This window comes from Coturnix japonica, unplaced genomic scaffold, assembly GCF_054131305.1.
Source record: "Coturnix japonica strain WE unplaced genomic scaffold, WE-NBRP24 Scf049, whole genome shotgun sequence".
Taxonomy (NCBI): domain Eukaryota; kingdom Metazoa; phylum Chordata; class Aves; order Galliformes; family Phasianidae; genus Coturnix; species Coturnix japonica.
Genome location: NW_028188952.1, coordinates 1,821,092 through 1,841,607, shown reverse-complemented (window position 1 = coordinate 1,841,607; position 20,516 = coordinate 1,821,092). Strand labels below are relative to the sequence as shown.

General features: G+C 48.0%; 1 protein-coding gene across 4 annotated transcripts; it reads left to right on the top strand.

Moving 5' to 3' along the window:
* The first annotated feature begins 681 nt into the window (after positions 1–681).
* Positions 682–20,467, top strand: ACLY (ATP citrate lyase). Of its 4 annotated transcripts, none has more exons than XM_015885633.3 (29): positions 682–815; positions 3,671–3,840; positions 4,724–4,846; positions 5,749–5,811; positions 6,423–6,613; positions 7,312–7,391; positions 7,886–8,016; positions 8,887–9,005; positions 9,233–9,369; positions 9,477–9,538; positions 9,687–9,804; positions 9,958–10,112; positions 10,531–10,621; positions 11,008–11,037; positions 12,601–12,742; positions 14,318–14,486; positions 14,897–15,001; positions 15,250–15,446; positions 15,609–15,690; positions 15,839–15,949; positions 16,293–16,420; positions 16,585–16,678; positions 16,914–17,068; positions 17,652–17,802; positions 18,361–18,504; positions 18,703–18,816; positions 19,274–19,356; positions 19,448–19,524; positions 19,714–20,467. In XM_015885633.3, the coding sequence occupies exons 2-29, from the start codon at positions 3,682–3,684 to the stop codon at positions 19,806–19,808; spliced, it is 3,306 nt and encodes a 1,101-aa protein (XP_015741119.2). In that variant the 5' UTR covers positions 682–815; positions 3,671–3,681; the 3' UTR covers positions 19,809–20,467. The 4 variants fall into 4 exon arrangements, with proteins under 4 accessions (XP_015741119.2, XP_085388740.1, XP_015741120.1 ...); XM_085532614.1 differs by having other exon boundaries at positions 7,886–8,020; positions 8,891–9,005; XM_015885634.3 differs by lacking the exon at positions 11,008–11,037.
* The last annotated feature ends 49 nt before the right edge of the window (positions 20,468–20,516 follow it).

Below are 20,516 nucleotides of genomic sequence, written 5' to 3'. Positions count from 1 at the left end.
CCGGGCAACGGCGCCACTTCCGGGACCGAGCGAAGCCCCGCCCACAAAGTGACGTCACCGAGGTCCTGGGGGTGGAGGGTCCTGGAAGGGAAAAGGAGCGGGATGGGCCGGAGGGCGGCGTGTACCGGTAATATCAGTGTGTACCGGTAATATCAGTGTGTACCGGTAATATCAGTGTGTACAGTGCTGTGTGTGTGAACGGGCCTTGCACCGTGGCTTCATCCCGGCCCTGGATGAGGCCCATGGATGGACGCGATGAACGTTTGGCGCCGTCCGTTCCTCTCACTGATTCAGTGGCTCCGGTTCCGTCTGTCCCGGCGGTTCCGTCGGTCCCGGTTCGGTTCTGCTCAGTCCGTCCCGTCCCTCAGCCCCGGTTCGATCCACCCGCTGCTCTCAGGTGCCGGTTCCGGTGCCGTGCAGTGACACCGTCCCGCCATGTGCCGGTCGTGCTGCTCTGGGCTCTATGTGTGTGTGTCTGTGTCTGTGTGTGTGTATCGTCCCGTGTCCCCGCTCGGTGCCGGTACCGGGGGGTGGGGGCGGGGCGAGGGGCGGAACTACGACTCCCACAAGGCCGCGCGGGCGCGCCCCACCGGCGGCGACCAATGGGCGTTCGAGCGGCGCTCAGGCAACGCACACGTGACGGCGGCGGCAGCCAATGGGAGGCGGCGGAGCCCGTAGGCCGATGGGCCGGGGAGGCAGCGCCGCGTCCCAGCGAACAAAAGGCGGCGGCGGCGGAACGAGACGGAACAGAACGGAACAGAGCGGGGAGAGCACGGAACGGAACGGAGTGAAACGGGACGGAACGGACAGAGCAGGTGGGGGCGGGGATGGGGCGGGGGGGCACGGACCGAGCGGGGCTGAGGGTGCCCGGCCTGGGCGGGATGTCCGCCCGGCCATGAGGGGAGCGGGGCCCGGCCGCCACGATGGAGCCCATAGAGCAGATAGGGCCCATGATAGGGCCCACAGAGCAGATAGAACTCATGATAGGGCCCATAGAGCTGACAGAGCCCATAGAGCAGATAGAGCCGAGTCCTGCCCGGGGTTGCTGCCCATCTCCCCCGCGATGGGGAAATAAACCCACGCGGAACCTCCCGGTGTTTCAGGTTAAATCGGTTTTTAAAGGCAGAACTCTGCATATCCCATTTCTGGCACTGGGGTGAAGCAGCACATCTGGGGCCAGTCCTCAGCTCTCCGTTAACCTGGCTGAAATAGGTTCGTAATCTGCTATTTTCCTTGGCTGCTCTTTAATTTCTGAAGGCTCAAGGTCTGTAGGGATCGTGTTCACCACCTCAGTGAGTGACAGCAGCTTGCATCACTCCCACCCGCTGCCAGCAGTTTCACAACGTGCAGCACTGAGGCTTCTTGACCCGTGGAGTTGGCTGCTGTGGGTTCTCTCCTCTGCAGCCCCTCTGCCACCTGATGAAAGCGTGTTTGCCAGGTGGATGCTGACGTAACTGTTTGTGCTGCTGTGGGCAGGAAATGTTGGCTGATCTTGAGCTGTGTTAATAAATGACCTGGGATGAAGGGAGGACGTTGCTTTACTGCGTGGCTTAAAATCCCCAGGAGGAGGGAGAGTGAAATCTTCATGGGGTGGGTGGGATTGCATTTCTCCCCGTGTTTAGGTACGGTTGGAGTTGGATGATTTGGATCTGAACCAAATCTTTTACTGCCCCAGGCGTGTTGAAAACCAGCACTATTTACGTCATTGGCTGCGGATGATCTTTAGGGAGGTCTCTGACTTGTTGCAGAGAAACTGTTTGTTTTAGAGCCTCGGTAAATGAACACAAATCGTTTGTGGAGATCACTCACGCCCACAAAGAACTCACTTTTACAGCGATCTTCTGGTCAATCCACAACCCGGCGTGATTCTGCTCAGCAGAGCTGCAACGTTGGACACATGAAGTCACAGAACTGTGGGTCAGCCTTAATGAATGAGTCGTGAACAGAGCGGTGTCTTGGGAGTGAATCAGTGGGGGAGAACATTATGTTATGCTCTGCATTTGGTATAGGAAAACAGATCTTCTGCTCTTCACCCCACCCTGCTGTCCTCCAGAGGAGCATCCATCACATCAGTCAGGGCTGTGTGCTGCAGTAAAGTCCCCCTGGGATGGCTGAGCCCTGCCTCACTGTGTAGGAACCGCAGGGATTCAGTTCCTCAGCTCAGCAGTCAGAGCTCTGCTCGGTGTTTGCACTGCAGCTGGTAATGAGGTCTGCTGTGCTCACAGCCCTCTGGCTGATGGAGGACCTACACACACACAAAGGGACTGGAATTGCTGATGCCCTGTAGGACCTTTATCTGCTGATCTTTTAGCTTCACAGCTCAGCAGACTGAAGTGATTTGTTTCACGTTGTCTGTCCCATGAGATAGGCTGAGTTGGAGCAGTGAAAAAAAACACAGGAGGGATGTGATTAAAGACTTGCTAATGCATTGGGAAATGTAAAACGTGGGCTGTTCTGCCATGGGACAGCCAGCATGACACACACACACACAGATCCTGACATATTCATCTGTTCCTGCCCAATAATCTTCAGGTTTTCTCTTTTTAGCACAGCCCGGGTCACTGGGTCTGGTCTCTGCCATTGCAGACAATTATGTCTTGGTCATTGGAAGACTGAAAATTGCAGTCAGGGTTTTGGGTGCTGTGGTGGCTCAGTGTGATGTGTGTGCAGCTGTGAAGGCAGAGGTGCTGGGATGCTGTTTGAAGGAGCTGAATGTCTGTGTCTGTTTGCAGAACAAGGTGTGTGTTTTACAGCCCTGCCACTCACTGTCCCTGCGTTTAGAGCTTTGGACAGTCTTTTTCTGTAGCTTTTGGCCAGCTGTGTAATCAAGCTGTACACCTTTGGTCAATGCCTCCCTGGTGCACAGATGGTCCCTTTTAATTAAGAAAAAAGCTGTCTCAGAGTAATGAGGTGAAATTGATCCATTATTAATGGAGGGTAGCTGTGAACCAGCTCTGCAACCAGCCTGAGATTGTTCTTAGCTGGATGCAGCAAACTGTAGTTTGTTTCTAGTGCTTAAACCATTCTGCCTCTTGCAGAACCTTCTCTTTCTGATAAAGGTTCAGCAGTCGAACAGATCTGCTAATGCTGTCATTTCAGGGCAGTCCTGTGGCCTTTGCAGGACAAAGAGAAAAGGACTTGGCAGCAGACAGGATTTTGAATGGTGAATATCTGGCTGCTCTTTAAGCAGTGAAGCCGGGTCTGCAGGCCACTCAACACGCAGGATCTTGATGCGGCTGCCCATTTCTGTTTGCACGTTACAGGTTTCTTTGTGAGACCACTGTGTGTTTTGCTTCTGGTGTGGTGTTAGTGTGGTGTTAGCATGGCGTTAGACTTTGTTGCCTTTCCTTCCTTTCTGGATTCCTGTCCTTTGGGGCATCTACTTTGTGGCAGCACGGACATTTCGTTGGCCTTCAGTGCCTTGTTCAGATACTTTGTGTTCTTTGGAATTGAAGCAGCTTTTCGTTCCCATGGTGGTGCCTTTTGCAGCTCTCCCAGGAGCTGTCCTGTTTGTTTCTGTGTTTCCTGCTACATGGCTGTGCGTGGGGAACAATGACGGCCTCCCATCATAATGCAGCACGAGCTGCTGCTCAAGCCTCTGTCAGCAGTGACCCCTTGGCAGCAGTGCCCTCTGCTGATGGCCTCTCTGACAAATTGCTTTTCAATCCAGTCTAGGCAGCCATGTCGGCCAAAGCCATCTCCGAGCAGACGGGGAAGGAGTTCTTGTACAAGTACATCTGCACGTCCTCTGCCATCCAGAACCGCTTCAAATATGCCCGTGTCACCCCGGACACCGACTGGGCCCGGCTCACCCAGGACCATCCTTGGCTGCTGAGTGAGGTAAGGGCTGCGCTGCCCCTTCCTGGGGGCTGGTTTTGGACAGGGCAGGGCTCAGTGTGCGAGCAGAGCTGAGTGCTTGGGACCTTCCTGAAGGGCTGGTCATAGCTGCTGCCCTGCAGTGCTTGCAACCCTGATGAAGAAATGCAATACCCTTGAGGCAAGGTTTATCGCCTTCAAGAGGGCCTGATTATCTAAAAAACCAAACAACAACAAAAACTTGCAAGCTAGGGATAAGTCTGTTACCTGGGGACAGCCTTCTGTAGGTATCTTATAAGGAAGTACTATTGGTTGATTGAAATGTGCATGACACCAGACCCAACCCAAGGACCCAACCAGTCCCACACGTGGAGGATGGACTGACAGCAGAAGCTGTTGCTGTAAGCAGCTGGTGGTGTGTGTGTGTGCTCTGATGGTGAGCCTCCACTTGTGGAGAAGTGCTTGTTGTATCTTCCAAAGGCTTTTCAAACTGGGTAGGATACTGGATGCTGTTCAGTGTGGGGCTCTGCAGAAAGGGAGCAGCTAAATGCCATCCGAACAGTTGCATTGAAAGAGTTAGTTAAGTTCACCAGAAAAACACACCAAAGCACCACCACCAAAACCCTGAACTGATGGTGACCTCAGGCTCTGCTTATGGGTTTGTCTGCTCTGAGTTGAAACAAGGCAGCTCTCCTCCATGTGCAGAGCTGGGAGGAAAGGGAAGGCAGGTGTGTTGTACCAGGAGATACTTAACAACTGTATCACAGTAGGCACAGAGCAAGGGATGAAGAGGACACTTGCTGTATAAAGCTTACTGAATTTTTTGCTTTGCCATCCATGGAGAATCTCTCAACCAAACTGACTTTCTCATTATTCTTTCTCTAATCCCTCTTGCACAATGCTGCAGCGTTTAGTGGTGAAGCCAGATCAGCTGATCAAGCGGCGTGGGAAGCTGGGGCTGGTTGGAATTAACCTCACTCTGGATCAGGTGAAGGTTTGGCTCAAGCAGCGTTTGGGCCAAGAAACCACGGTGAGTGGCGTTCAGCAACAGAAAGTCTGCAGGCATCCCTCTGTCCTGCAGGGGCTGGGAAGGTGTGCCAGAACAAATAGGAGTTGTGCATGTGAGCCTCCTCCTGGTAAATAAGCACCATTAATGACATACTGTGGTGACTTGGTGCCCCTGCTGCCATCTGCTGTGAAGGGCCAGTGCAGTTTAGCAGGAGCTGGCACAGCTCTGGAGATGCTGTCATCAAATTGTCCTCTTCCTGTAGCCAGGCAGTGCTCTGGTTGTTTGCTGGGTGTTACTTCAAGTCCATTTTTTAGTCTGGTGCTGTCTTGTAATATTTATTCTCCTGGGAATGCTGCTGCAGTGCTAATGATAAAGAAGTGCCTGCCATCCCAGCTGCTACGATTCAGGAGTTCTTCTGCTTCAAGAGAACGGTGGCCTTGCCCCGCTGTGATTGATTTGCTGCTGGCTCCAGCATGGGGCTGGGCGGCTGAGCCAGTGAGATTTGCCTGGAGGCTGTTACGAAACAGTGGGCAACTGCATTTGTGTGCCTCCCATCAGAAGAACTCTGGGTGTTGAAATGGCTGCTGAGCACCATGCAACAATCGCATCTAAAGGGAAACCTGTGCCAAGGGGCTGTGAGCAACCATGTTGGTTCCTGAAGCAGTGTCCTTAAGAGCAGTGGTACCTACCACAGCCACGTCCCTTGTGCCAGGACGCTTTGGATTTGGATGGCAGGAAAGCACCTCTGGGTTCCTGAGACCTTGCTGTAGGGAAGATGATTTGCCTGGAAACACGACGGAAAGGTGTTTGGGAGGAGTTGATTAATCTGGGGTAGTGTTAATTCTTTAAGCTTGCCTTCTGCTCTCACAAATGTGGGTACTGGACAAGTATTTATTGGTGTCTGCCTTGTTTTCTGCCTACAGATTGCTAATGCAAAGGGAATCCTGAAGAATTTTCTGATTGAGCCCTTCGTCCCCCACAAACAGGTTGGCATTCCAATGAAAGCATTGAAAGTCCTTCTCAGTCTTCTCTGACTGGTGTGTGGCTTAGATGGTTTGACATAGTGGCAATAGCAAGTGCTTGGGAGTGGGTTATGAAGCTGGCAGTGATGCATGTTGTCAGAGCTGCGTGCTGGCACAGCGTTAGTCCCTGCAAAGAGTCATTAATAATCATGGTTGCTCTTACTCCAGTGGGAGGAGGTTACAAATCACAGCAGAGGGATCCATTTGGAAGGCAGAAAGCAGCTCCTTGAATCTCCCATCTCACTTCATGTGGGATGTCTCAATTTGCGCTGGTGAAATCTTTGTTCTGTGCCATGGTTTTGGGAGGGGTGTAATTACCTTAGTTGTGCTTTCACTGCACCAGGAAAGGATCTTGATGAGTGTGTCAGTTGTGAAAGACGGGAGCGTTTTTCTCCAGAAATAGAAAATGTTGCCCCTGGATGAAGCTTCCTGGGAGGTGTCTGGGCAGTGCTGGTGCTCATTGGAATGCTTAGCAGTCTGCTCAGGTTCCTTTCCTGGTGCTGATAAAAGCACCTCTTCGTCCAGGTGCTTGCTGGGTGTGACTGCTAATGCTTGTGCCTGGGTCTGTGGTACAGGAGGAAGAGTTCTATGTCTGTGTATATGCTGCTCGGGAGGGAGACTATGTCCTCTTCTACCACGAAGGAGGTGTGGATGTGGGAGATGTTGATGCCAAAGCTCAGAAGCTGCTTGTGGCAGTGGATGAGAAGCTTAACGAGTCAGATGTGAAGAAGCATCTCCTGCAGCATGCGCCAGCAGATAAAAAGGAGTAAGTATGGATCAGATGCCCAGTTCCCATACCTGCTTTTGGCACAGCCAGCCACCCAGAAGCTCATCTTCAGTGCAATGTCCATTCGCAATGCCACCTCCTGAAACTTGTTCTACTCTTCTTGCAACTCTCAGCAGTCTTTTGTGAAGGCTAATCCTAAGTTCTTTGACCTCAGCTGAGCCTCTTGTGACACTGAGGATGAGTGTTCCTGGTGCTTTCAGCCTTCGTTTGACAGGAGCACTTCTCAATCTTCCTAAGTTTTGACCTCTGAGGACGTGGAGATGCACGCTGAATTTTGATCCTTGTGTCTCTATAGCAGCCTGTCTCTGTCACAGTTTACTGCAATCTGTTACCCATCTCAGCTAAGGAAGCTGAGTTCTGACAAGGATGCAGATCTGTCAGTAAGAGACAGGGATGCACTTCTTTCTCAGGAAGATGAGACAGACTGAGCAGTTACATGACAGTTGCTTACAAATGTGTTCTCAGCAGAGTTTGGTGGAGTGTAATGAGGGTGAGTCATCAAGGTCTGTCTTTCCTTGAGTCATCATCCAGGCTTCTTCCAGAGAGGATGAATGAGAATGAAATAAATTGGTACAAAGTGGATTTGAGGCTAATACAAATGAAGCACAGCAGGCTGTACTTCATATTTGGCTGCTTTAATGAGTTTAATCAATTAAATTTTGTTTGTTTTTATGCAGCATCTTGGCCAGCTTCATCTGTGGCCTGTTCAATCTCTATGAAGATCTGTATTTCACGTACCTCGAGATCAATCCATTAGGTAAGCAGCACTTTTGGGACTCTACATGTGGCACCTGCTGTTCATCTGTGTTGAAATGCTGAACATGTGGATTAGCCTTCACTGCTGTGTGTAGTTCATGACAGCGGTGCATGCAAAGCAAGCACAGAAGTGGTTGTGACTTGTCTCAGAGCTGTGAATTGAATGAATGTGAAATGCAAACAGCTTGGAGGCAGTGTCCTGTTATCTAATTTCCTGGTGCAAACAAGATGTTACCTTGAAATGGCTGGGAAGTCAAAGTGAAGCACATGAGAACTGCTCAGTATAAAACAGCACCTGAAGTGGGTCACTATGATCACAAGTTTGTTATTAAGTGGACTCTGCTAAATAAATCTAAATGATTGATGTGGAGAAAGGAGAACAAAGGGAGTCTGGCTATTTTTAATGAGATCTGGTGTCCAATTTTATGAGCAAATTGATAATGTGTCCATCTGTACAAAATGCAGCTAATCCTGATTTTTTTCCCCCAAATGCAGTAGTGACCAAGGATGGTGTCTACATCCTTGATTTGGCTGCAAAGATTGATGCAACTGCTGACTACATCTGCAAAGTGAAATGGGGGGATGTGGAGTTTCCCCCTCCCTTCGGCAGGGAAGCCTACCCAGAGGCAAGTAACAGCCTGTTCCGGCTCAAATCCCTCTCTTGGGGGCTACAAGATGAATTCTGTATTGTTTGCATGCCCATAGCTGTGAAGCTTCCCTCTCTTTTAGGGTTTTGCTGCTGTGCTTGAAGCGCCTGAGTCTTCCCTCTCTGAGTTGTCAGGGTTTGTGCTGCCAATTGCAGTAAATTCATATGTAGCCTCTCAGCAGCTTTAATGACTGTTGGAACTCGCTTCCTGATTGTTCTGTTACTTATTTCAGGTTCTGCTGCTCCTCCAAATGATTTTCCCTGATTCTTTTTCATTTCATTAATTACAATTATGCATCACTTGGAAAAGGTTTTTGTAACTTGGCCAAAAAGTCCATTTAGTAATTTCTCTCCATGTAGCTTGCTGGATGCCAGCACTTAACTCAATTTGCACTTAAATGTATTAGTTCAGTGTTTGTCTCTCTGAATCATCCCTCTGCGAGTCACTGTGAAGGTTAATGCCTCAGTGTCTTTGAGAATCTTAATGAGCTCCAATAAAGTGCAACAGGCGAGTGCCCTGTGATACAGGAATACCACACTGAGCCAGATTACAGCTCTCTTGGTGGTTACATTCTTAGCTGCAGCACAGCCAGAGAGAAGGTAGACTTGGGTGTGTTGGGTTTGGTTTTCTATGCTTCCTTTGGTCTTGGTCTGCAGATGAGATCAGAGCAGAGGTTTTGTTTGCAGTCCTGTTCTTCCCTCAGCTCTAGCAAAGGGATGTGACAGCTCTGATAGCCCAGAAGTTGGGCCCAGCACCACTAACACTGTGGTTAAAAAAAACACAGCATGCAGGTATTAGCCAAAGGAAGCCAAAGATACATTTAAATAATGTATGTTGCTGTGTCTGCAGGAAGCCTACATTGCTGATCTGGATGCAAAGAGCGGAGCCAGCTTGAAACTTACCATTCTTAACCCCAAAGGCAGGATCTGGACCATGGTGGCTGGTGGTGGTGCCTCTGTGGTTTACAGGTAACGTAACAGGGTTGGGGTGCAGGGGGGTGTTGTGAAGGAAGTGGCAGTTCCCATCACGTGTAGGATGTATAGCAAGGTGAATCATGACTGGCACCAAGAGAGCAGTTTGTTCTCAATGGATAGCCCGACCACGGTCTGCTTTCCCAGGAATCTGTGATGTTTTAAGGCCTTTGTAGTGACACAAATTACAAATAATCTCTAGAATTCTTTCTTTTCTTTGATAGCGACACTATTTGTGACCTGGGGGGTGTGAATGAACTGGCCAACTATGGTGAATACTCAGGAGCCCCAAGTGAGCAACAGACCTATGACTATGCCAAAACCATTCTCTCCCTCATGACACGAGAGAAACACCCTGAAGGTAAGAACTGGTCTCCATCCTGCACCACTTCATGGTCCTAGTGTAGGTTCACTGTGTTCTTAACATGTTCTTAATGCTGTTTTATTTGTGCTCGTTTTTTCTCTTAGGCAAAATCCTGATCATTGGAGGCAGCATTGCTAACTTCACTAACGTAGCAGCCACTTTTAAGGTGAGACTATTTGGAAGTATTGGCAGCATTCTGTCCAGGTCGTGTTGTGACAATTCTGACTTTGCATCTCTTGCAGTTCTTGAGGTGATACTGAGGACAGTGTTAATGTGAGGCTGCACAGCTCACCTGTCCTTTGTTTCTTTCTCAGGGCATTGTTAGGGCAATTAAGGACTACCAGGGTCCTCTGAAAGAGCATGAGGTGAGGATCTTTGTGCGAAGAGGAGGCCCAAACTACCAGGAAGGATTGCGTGTCATGGGAGAAGTTGGTAAGGACCGTCCATTTCCTTCAATGTTGTTCTCATCTCTTGTTTCTTCCATCTGCCTTGTCTGGAGCCTTTTTGAGGTTAAATGCTTTGCTCTGGCAGATGCAGGTTCCTTTTCCTCTGCCTAAAGCTGACTGTTCTTGTATGCATGTACAGGGAAGACCACTGGGATCCCCATCCATGTCTTTGGCACAGAGACTCACATGACTGCGATTGTGGGGATGGCACTTGGCCACCGACCTATCCCCAACCAGCCACCCACTGCAGCCCACACTGCCAACTTCCTCCTCAATGCCAGCGGCAGCCCATCGGTGAGCTCCTCCACCCCCTCTTTGAAAGGGAACAATTGTGAGGAGCCTCCTGAAAGCAGCTTCCTCAGTCTGAAGGTGTCAGAAACAGGTTTTAGCCACTGTCAGTTTGTGCAGTTAAAAGCTTGAGGGAAAACGTGACTGCTTGTGTGATTTTTCCAAGAAGGGCCCCCTGGTTCTCACTGCACTTATGCAGAAAATATGACCCTTTAATAACAAGATTGTGGCTCTTGTACCTGCTGGGTATGTGGTCATTTAGGCGTTTTCCCTCTTGACTGAAATATTTCCATCTCAAAACTGTTTTTCTTTGGAGGGCAGCACAGTCAAGGCAACCACCTCCTGGTAACAGCCCCAGAAATTGATATTGGGAAGCCCTGTCTGGTTTGCTGACTTTTACTGACTTGACTTCTGAATCTTTCAGACTCCAGCACCAAGCAGAACAGCTTCTTTTTCTGAATCCAAACCTGATGATATTGCTCCTGCCAAGAAGGCAAAGCCAGCAGCACCTCTTGGTAAGTCCAGAAATGGTTGCTAGCAGTTCTATTCTGCTCCAGAAGAGCGTGGACTTGACTAAAGCTTTTTCTGAATACAAACAGAAGTGATTTTTGCAGTACCTGTCTGCCATTTTAAGTGTTTTTAGAATGCTGTCCCTTGCTCATACACGAGGTGAGTCAAAGCTTCCTTGGTACACATTGCAGCTTTCTGGATGAACCATCTCCAAACAGCACTGAAAACCATGTCAGTTCAGTAGGAGCTGTGATGCAGTAATGAAACATTTAGGATCTGAGGTTCCTGTGGGGAGGAGGGAAGCTGCAGAGCATTGTGCCACAGGTTCCCCTGTGGGGTGACAACAGCCAACTGTGTCATATTGTTGCATGAGTGATTCTCTCTTTAACAGATTCAGTCCCAGCTCCAAGACCTGGTACAGGTAGGACATGTGTGACTACCTGAGTGTGTCTGGCCTTGCTGGCAGCTGACTTTTCAGTTTTTGTTGCTGTTTTTTCTCTCCAAGATTTTGCAGTGTTGTTTAGTCCTTCCATTCCCTCCTGCCAGCGCATTTGGTTAGTGCTGCATTTCAGTTGTTCTTGAAGTGCAGATCACAGATTCCTTCTCTCAAAAGAATATTTTCCTCCTGAGGATGGAGGGACAGATTTCAAATCTGCTTCTCTTCACCTTCCCTCCCATCCCAAAACCACTGAGAGGAAAACAGCCCTACCATACTGTGAATACATACTGTGACTCACTAAATATTGCTAAGAACTAATACTTCATTCTGAAGGGAAACATTAATAGAATAGATTCTGTGCTTATGAGCCTTGAAGGGCACAGGAAAGTCAATGAATGAAGTAAATGTTCTTATTACCTTATCGGTTCAACAAGGCATTAAAGCTTGTGCCCAATGAAATTACTGGGACCTTAAGCAGTAGCTCAGTGCTCGATGAGAGTGAACTTCTGAGGCAGTCAAGATGAAGTTTCCAGTTATTTTCCCTACCATAAGAGTGGAGATGAGCAGAATGAGGCTCTCATTTTTCTTGGTGTAGGTAGGCAGCTTCCTCAGCACAAATCACGTAGCAGTGCATCTTTACCATGAACGTGCTGTGTTGGAGAAAATGGCGACTGATGTATTGCTAGTGCTGGGAGAATACTATCTTATTTATTCCTTTGTGCTGACTATCTGTTTTCAAAGCCTAAAAGAAATCAGTTGTAGATTGACTGAGATCAGCAGGTGGATCAGCTCAGAGCTGGTTTTAAAATGACCTCTGTATGGAGTCCAAGGGCGGAACTCAACATCTGGCTGTGACAAGTGGCATAAATGTACTTTTAAGCCAATAACTCATCCTCGCTAGCTGAGCTGTTGCCTTTCCTGTGACTGTCCCTCGAAGTTGAAGTTTTGGGCTATGAATAAATTCTTAGAGCCATCAGGTTTGTGTTGGACCCTGATACCAGAAAACTGAAAACAAAAGCTGAGCGATGTAGTGCTCCTTTGCTCTGTCTCTTTCATTTCCTGCATTTTGCTTTTTGTTTCCTACCATCGTACTGTGGCACCCTGACAAATGCAGGAGGCAAACCTCCATGGATGTTGCAGATTGGAGGCCATATGCAATAAGTTTCCTTCCTCTTCAGCTTTGCAGAATAAATCCACCTGGGAGCGATGCGAGGAGGAGGCATTTCTGCTTCACATCTCTCCTGTCTCACAGCAGCTCCCAGCCTGGGATTATGCACTTGTCCATTTTGTGAAACCCAAAACTTGGCTGTTGTGTTTGGAATCCTGGGCAGAGGAGGATGCTGCTTCATCTGCAGCTTCTTCCTTATCTTGGGTGGTGTGGTTACTGCGTCCTGCAGCTCAGCTGTTGGATCTAGTTTGGAGGGAGGGGGAATATGCTTATCTGGGAGGCTTTTAGCAGACGTTTAGCAGAGTTTCAGCTTTTATCTTGCACAGATAAACATTTGGGGTGTGTTTTTTCTTTCCCCTCAATCTCTTTCTGAGCAGGTAAAGCTACGACCCTGTTCAGCCGTCACACCAAAGCCATCATCTGGGGAATGCAGACACGAGCTGTGCAGGGAATGCTGGACTTTGATTACGTCTGTTCCCGGGATGAACCTTCTGTAGCTGCCATGGTTTATCCATTCACGTAAGTAGCCTGTGTTAACAATGTTGTTTTTCTACCTGCATCCCTCAGTTCGGGATTAAAGGCATTAAGTTAACTTCAGTTAGCTTCCTCCTCCTCCACTCTCTGTTCTGTAGTGTAGTTCTGCCCTAGTTCTCATTGCTGCTTTTACACTTTCTCCTGTGCTCCCCTCCCACCATCAGGTTGGCTTTGAAGACTGCTTCCTGCTTCCCTCAGTCACTGATTTCAGGCTGCTCTGAGTTATGCTGTGCAGCGACCATTGAGCTGTTTCAGGTCTCACATCGTGCTCATGTAGTCACACCAAATTATTTAAATGAATCCTGCTTCTCTGGTTCTGACTCTCTCCTGTATTAGTTGCAGTTTCTTAGCAGGCAGGAAGTGTGCAGGTCCTTCAGGAGGACTCCATATCCCCACAGCTAACGGGTGTGGAAGTTAATGTTTCAGGTTGACCCTCCATAGCTGCTGAGACACGATGCAGAAGCAGTTCCATTGCCCCTCGTGTGAGGGGTGGGGAAGGTCTTCCTATTGAAAAGAGCAAGTACTGAATAAAAATGGAGCAACTGACCTGGCCGGCTGTTGAGACAGTGAGATGAGAGCACAAAAGGGAGAGGCTTGTTTTAATTCCTGTGGTATTTATGGCCATCCAGCATAGCTGATATCTAATCAACCTCCATCCTGCAGAGAGCTCTGCCTCTCTTGTCCATTACTTTGTGCTGTTGGTCTGCAGCTCTGATGATAATTGCAGCTCTGTAATACCTTCTCAACAAGTGCAAACCTCAGGGTACTGAAATTAACTGTAGATGCAGCTACTTCTGTAGATGAGTAGCAACCCCTGCAGTGCTGCAGTCACTTATTGAGGAGAAAGCCAAGGGATAAAAGGTTCAAAGCTATCTGCTAATCATCTGTTTCTGCTTGACTTTCTGGAGCAAGCCAAGCTGGCAAAGCCTGAAATGTTCTGTTAGAGATGTAACAGTGCGGAAACAGCCCATAACTCTGGACTCCTAAATGACCCAGTACAGCCTTCAAGGAGTCCCAGTTCATCTACCACACATAGCAGGCAACACATAGGAACATCCCTAGGTACCTCTCCTTCAGCATGCACAGAGCAGGGTGGCTGTTCCCCTGCAGTGGAACTGACTGCCCCTTGCATTGCTATCCTGGCTGTTGGCCACAGATACTGGTTTGTTTTCCCCAGTCCAGTATTTGTTCCAGTCCAGTAACGCGGCTTTGCATGTATCTCATTCATTTCTCTCTCTGTGCCTCATTCTGTCTTCCAGCTTGGAGTAGAATTAAGGCTCTGGTAACTTCACTGTGGGAGAGCTTATTCATCTTGCTGGATGCCTCTGTCCCCATTAGCTCGTCTCCTTCCATACGCTGCTCTGTTCTATACTCTGAAGAACCTTCTGCTGTTAGTATGGTCCCTCCCCAAATATACTCACTTGCTAGTGAGTGTCTCCCAGTCAGTCTTGGTGTCTGAGAATTGGGGTTTGTAAACTCCTCTCTATCTGCATGCGTTGTATCCCTTTAAGGCTTCTGGAAAAGCAGAAGTCAGAGCTTTTTCAATCTTCCCCTTCATAGTGGTGACCACAGGCAGAAGTTCTATTGGGGCCACAAAGAAATCTTGATCCCAGTCTACAAGAACATGTCTGATGCCATGAGGAAGCACCCAGAGGTGGATGTTCTCATCAACTTCGCATCTCTGCGCTCTGCTTACGACAGCACTGTGGAAACGATGAATTATCCACAGGTGAGTGAGGGACCCAGCAGAAACTCAAGAAAAAATAGACAGTGTAAACATGGTACTGGTGCTTCTGGCACAGGGTACCAGTGTTTCTTATGCCATGATGGTATAAGCAAGTCAGCTTGGTCTCCCGGCTTCTGAATAAATACCTCAGTTCTAACTCCTGGTGAACTCTTGAGGATTCTGGAGTTGTAGAGCAAATCCTAATGCTGAGCTTGCAGGTGATAAGGAAAACTCAGCACCTCTGTCTGAGAGTGATTGGTTTTGTTTAAAGAACAGCACTGCTCCCTGATGTACAAGGGGGAGAAAACATCTAAACCATGCACTGAGTATGCTGAGAGGATCACAGCAGGTTACAGATCTGTGCAGTGAGCTTTTCTGTATGGTAACTAATGGCTCTCTTTGTCTTGCTGCAGATCCGCACCATTGCCATTATTGCTGAGGGCATTCCAGAGGCACTGACACGCAAGCTGATCAAAACAGCCGATAAAAAAGGAGTCACTATCATTGGGCCTGCAACTGTAAGAGCTGATGACCTTCCTCCTCTTGTCCATCCTGTCTTAATCTTCCCATCAGTTTTCCCTGAGGGATAAAGTATATCCCGCCATCCAGTTTGTAGCCATATGAACTGTGTTAGTTGACTATTTGAAGGTCACATTACCACGTTTGTTCTTTGCATAAACACTGACAGGAGGCCATTTTACAGAGATGTTTTTAAGTCTCATGTTTGTTTTAAAGGACTTTCCATCTTTCTGTGGTTTTCTTGTAGGTTGGTGGGATCAAACCAGGTTGCTTCAAAATAGGCAACACAGGAGGCATGCTCGATAATATCTTAGCATCTAAACTGTACCGTCCTGGCAGCGTGGCTTATGTATCAAGGTCTGGAGGAATGTCCAATGAGCTCAACAACATAATTTCCAGAACCACGGATGGGGTCTATGAAGGGGTGGCCATTGGAGGAGACAGGTAGGAGTCTAACAAGGAAACTGCTTTCGAAGGCAGTGGATGGGAGAAGCTTTTTGAACCATCAGTGATGTGGGAGTGAAGGGCAGAGTGGCTGTTAACTTGTCTCATGAATTTTCCTGAAAGAAATTAAACTTCTCTCGTTCTTCCTTGTGTTCTCCCCAGATATCCTGGGTCAACTTTTATGGATCATGTCTTGCGTTATCAGGATACCCCAGGAGTGAAAATGATCGTAGTACTCGGGGAGGTGAGTGGGACCATTTCTCTGCTGCCTGAGAATACAATACAGCCTCACTTCAAAGATAAATTGACTTTGTTCTGAAACTGAAGCCATTATTCAGTGGGAAAGGACCAAATGAGCTTTTGAATGAGCTCAGCAATGTTTCTCTCTACAGATTGGAGGCACAGAAGAGTACAAGATCTGCAGGGGTATTAAAGAAGGCCGTATCACCAAGCCAGTGGTGTGCTGGTGCATTGGCACTTGTGCCACCATGTTCTCTTCAGAGGTATGTGCAACAGTAGGGGTGTGTTTATTTGTGACAGGAGAGGGGAAAAAAGCCAGCTCCTTCCACCTGAGCCACAGCAGATTATCATGCAGAACTGTCAATAATAAAAGCTTTCTGTGCGTCTTTAGTTTGCCACTGGAGGCTTCCAAAGAATTCAGCATGTTCATAAATGCATCCCAAAGATCCCAGAGCAGCCACCTAGATGCAGTTGCAGCTAAGAGTTCTCTTAGGCCAGTTAAGGCAGATTGTGTGATCACTGGTTGTGACCAGTTTCCTGCTCAGTTGTGCACTGTTTTACAGGTAAACAGCTTACATTCCTTGCTGATGTCACTTCTGTTTGTAGGTGCAGTTTGGCCACGCAGGGGCTTGTGCAAACCAGGCTTCTGAAACTGCTGTCGCAAAGAATAAAGCCCTGAAAGAAGCTGGTGTGTTTGTTCCCCGGAGTTTTGATGAGCTGGGAGAGGTCATTCAGTAAGTTGTGTTTGAGCAGGTGAAAGCTACCGGGCACTGACATTAAACTGATAAGGAATATAGTCCTGCTTGGTACTTCGCTCATTCTGGGTTCTCAAGGTCTAGACTAAGACTGTTTCAGTTGGCACTCAAGGACTTAAGTTAATAAAGGGATTCTTCCCTAGGTCTGTCTATCAGGATCTCGTGGCAAAAAGAGTGATTGAGCCAGCTGAGGAAGTTCCTCCTCCAACCGTGCCAATGGATTATTCCTGGGCAAGGGTGAGCTATGCTACTTCACTTGATTCCTGGTTCTATTGGCTCCAGACAAGATGTTGGGTATAATTCTGGACACTTAAAATGATAATGGTGGTATTGGCTTGGGGTTACATCTTTATAGTGTTGTCAGTGAACTTGCTGGCTGCACAGCCTATCCTGAAGGCAAGTTTAAGTGTCCTGCTGCCCCTTGTTTCTGAAGAGGATTGTTTAAGATCCCATCTTTATGCTGTGATTCTAGGAGCTGGGTCTGATCCGCAAGCCTGCTTCCTTTATGACAAGCATCTGTGATGAGAGAGGTCAGGAACTGATTTATGCTGGCATGCCAATCACTGAAGTCTTCAAAGAAGAGATGGGAATTGGAGGGGTTCTGGGTCTGCTCTGGTTCCAAAGGAGGTGAGGCAGCTTTTGTGAAAGCCCAGACCCTTTACCTTGAAGTTCATACTGTATGCTCCATGTTCAGGATAAAGATTTCTTCTAGTTCCACTAGTCATTTTTCACGTTCTTTGATTACTGGCTTATTGTAGTTGCCATTTCAGCCCTGGGGAGTGTGAGGAGTCTGCAGATGTTTGCTAGCCAGCCTGCAGGGAGCCCTCTGAATGTCACATTCTTGCTGCCATCACCTGATTGTGCTGTAGTTAGAGATACTTTTGGCACCAGCTGGATTGCCTCACTTAACAGAAGTGCAGCCTGGTATTAATCTGGGTGCTGCTCTCAGGGACCCCAGAGCTTACTGAGCAGTCAGATGAGCGTGTACAGACTCAGTTTGCCAAATGACCCTCAGTCCTGAGCTAAATAGCTCCTGTGGAAAGAATTAATTTAACTGATCTCTGAAAAGGCAGCTACTAGGATGCACTGATGGCTGCATGGTCCCACTGCTCCCTCTATCTTAAGTAGATGTTACTGCCCAGTCTGACGCTGGGCGTCTCCTTGCTCTGTTCTCTTTACAATAAATGACTTCAGTCTCTCTCTTGCGCAGGTTGCCAAAGTATGCCTGCCAGTTCATTGAGATGTGTTTGATGGTAACAGCAGATCATGGGCCTGCTGTGTCTGGAGCCCACAACACTATTGTCTGTGCAAGAGCTGGGAAAGATCTTGTTTCAAGTCTAACTTCAGGCCTTCTTACTATTGTAAGTACTGAAGATTCAATTTTGTTATGCCCCACTCAGTCCTAGTTCTGTTGCTATAAACCAGGGTTTGGAACAGCTGCAGAGCCATGCACTGACTCCTGTCTGTCCATCCATGGTCTGAATATCTTAAATTCTGTGCTAATAGCTGATGAAAGTGAAAACTCACTGGAGGAAGCCTGCTGTTCGGTTTATCTGTTCTAGGTTTGAAACGTAGTCCATTTGTCTATGAGCAAGACTACCTTGTCTCATGTGTGAGTCTAGAAATACTCTGTAGAAGCCAAATTGCTGTCCAAATTGTCCCTATATGGCTCCCTAACCTGCTCTAGAACCGAAGTAATGATTCAGATGGTTTCCCTTCTGCCATCTCTAGTGGAGGTGCTGCGGCTGTGCACTGACACTGCATTGAGTTATGAAACACTTTGTCCCAGTTGCCCACCTGGCTTTAGTTTCATGATTGCCACACTGACAGATGTGGAGGATGGGGAAGTTAATCCTGTGCTGGTTTTGTACCTTTGCTTGCAGCTCTTTGCTGTAATTCCCTCTGTGTTTTGCCCCCAGGGGGACCGGTTTGGTGGAGCGCTGGATGCTGCAGCTAAAATGTTCAGCAAAGCTTTTGACAGCGGGATGATCCCTATGGAGTTTGTGAATAAGATGAAGAAAGAAGGGAAACTGATCATGGGCATTGGACACCGAGTCAAATCGGTAAGAAAACCACACTGTTAGTGCGTATCGGACGCACTTTATTCTTGTGTGTGTTCTGCTTTTGTTGATAAAAATGGGGAGGAAATGAAGGCAAGAAAATCAACTTCAGAGGCTTCTGAAGTCTAAAGCTATAAACAGTAAATCTTAAGCAAGGGTCTCTGTTAGATACATCGCTGACTGCTTGTTTTTGACTTGCAGATCAATAACCCAGACATGAGAGTTCAGATTCTCAAAGACTACGTGAAGCAGCATTTCCCTGCCACGCCGCTGCTGGATTATGCACTTGAAGTAGAAAAAATTACAACTTCCAAGGTGAGATGTGCTGGAATGTGTCTTGTCACAAGCACTTCTTCGTACTGGGGGAGGAGTGACTGGGCTTCGTACTGTATTTTAATGGCAGAGCTTAATAAATGGTTGGAGTGCAGCTGAAGTTTAATAAGGCTGAAGGCGTTTGGACACCAAGCAAACATTGAACAGGCCCAAACCTGTTATGAGAGTGGTCTGGAAGTGCTGATTCTTGTGGCTGGAGGCAGTCAGCGCATGAGTGGTGGTGGAGAGGGAGGTGATGTTCCCTGATTAAGTGAGACACGCCTGTTTGGGGCTGCTTGGCTGTCGTTCTGCATTAAGCACAGCTGTTGCTCACACCTTCTGCATTGCTTGGTGTGCATGTCTACAACTATGGCAGCCTTCAATTTGCCTCCATGCATGGAAATGACCGTGTGAACATCACTTGTCATTGCTGATGTCTTTATCTGTGTGTTTCCTTCAGAAACCAAATCTTATCCTGAATGTAGATGGATTCATTGGAGTGGCCTTTGTTGATGTACTCAGGAATTGTGGCTCTTTCACGCGGTAAGTATTTCTTTCTTGGATCACGATCCTATAATTAACAATAGGAGCCATGGGGCCAAATGGACATTGAGTTGTTTTGTTTTTCTTCCAGAGAAGAAGCAGATGAATATATTGATATAGGAGCTCTTAATGGCATCTTTGTACTGGGCAGGAGTATGGGATTCATTGGTAAGTTTGCTGTGTTTCTGCCACTCCGATCCTACAGGGATGTGCCACAACCAGAAGGCAAATGTGACCATGTGGGGTGTCAGTCTGTGAGATACTGGTTGCAGGAATCCAGAAATCAAAGTTGCTTCAGTGCAAAGTAAGGCAAGGAGGAGGCTCAGAAATGTTGTAACAGGGATTATTTCCTTTTAGGGCACTACCTGGACCAGAAGAGACTGAAGCAGGGTCTGTACCGTCACCCATGGGACGACATATCCTACGTGTTACCGGAGCACATGACTATGTGACTGTCAGATGTGCTGCCTCGGCGCCACGTCGGGAAGCTGGAAGCCTGCACAGAGCACAGCCAGAGATGGGACTTTGATGCATAAAGGCCATTGGTACCGACGTGGAGCTGCCTGCTTCAACTGTGTAAAGCAACTGTTCTGTCAGAGTAGAAACGTAATCAAAACCCAAACCTCGTGCTGTTCCGTGTTACCTGCTGTATTTAATACTGTTTCTCACCCTTTGTTTTTTCTACTCTAGTCTTATTTCTGTGTCCAGGAAGGATTGGGGTGGCTCTGGGGGCGGTTCTGCCCATGGGTGTGGAGCTGTGCTGACCTTGTCCTGATATGGGGCAGTTCCCTGAGCTGTGCTGGGTTGTGGGTTGTTTGTGTGGGGTTTGGGGGTGTCTCTGTTTCCTGTGTTCATCTGTCTGATCGTACCCAAATAGTGGGACCATTGCTGAGCTGTACCCTGCGCTGTGCTAATTTAAAAGGTTGTACCATGTACTTTATGCTGTTAAAGCTGTGAAGCTACACGTATCCTAGTGCCTGTATTTATGCAAACAACTTCTGTTACTACTCAGCTGCTGCTCTATGGCATATCAGTCTGCCGTTATCTCTGTAATAACCTCGGCCTCCTCTCTGTGTATCGTAGCCGAACTCAAATAAAGGCACGCAACTCAGTTGGGCACTGCTGTTTCTCCGTGTTTCCGCTGTGTGAGGGCTGTGCCG

Coding starts and splice junctions, on each gene's coding strand:
- ACLY (XM_015885633.3), top strand. CDS start 3,682: ATGTCGGCCAAAGCCATCTCCGAGCAGACGGGGAAGGAGTTCTTGTAC. Junction 8,017..8,886: donor GCAGGGAAGCCTACCCAGAG/GCAAGTAACAGC, acceptor CTGTGTCTGCAG/GAAGCCTACATTGCTGATCT. Junction 16,679..16,913: donor TGGATTATTCCTGGGCAAGG/GTGAGCTATGCT, acceptor CTGTGATTCTAG/GAGCTGGGTCTGATCCGCAA.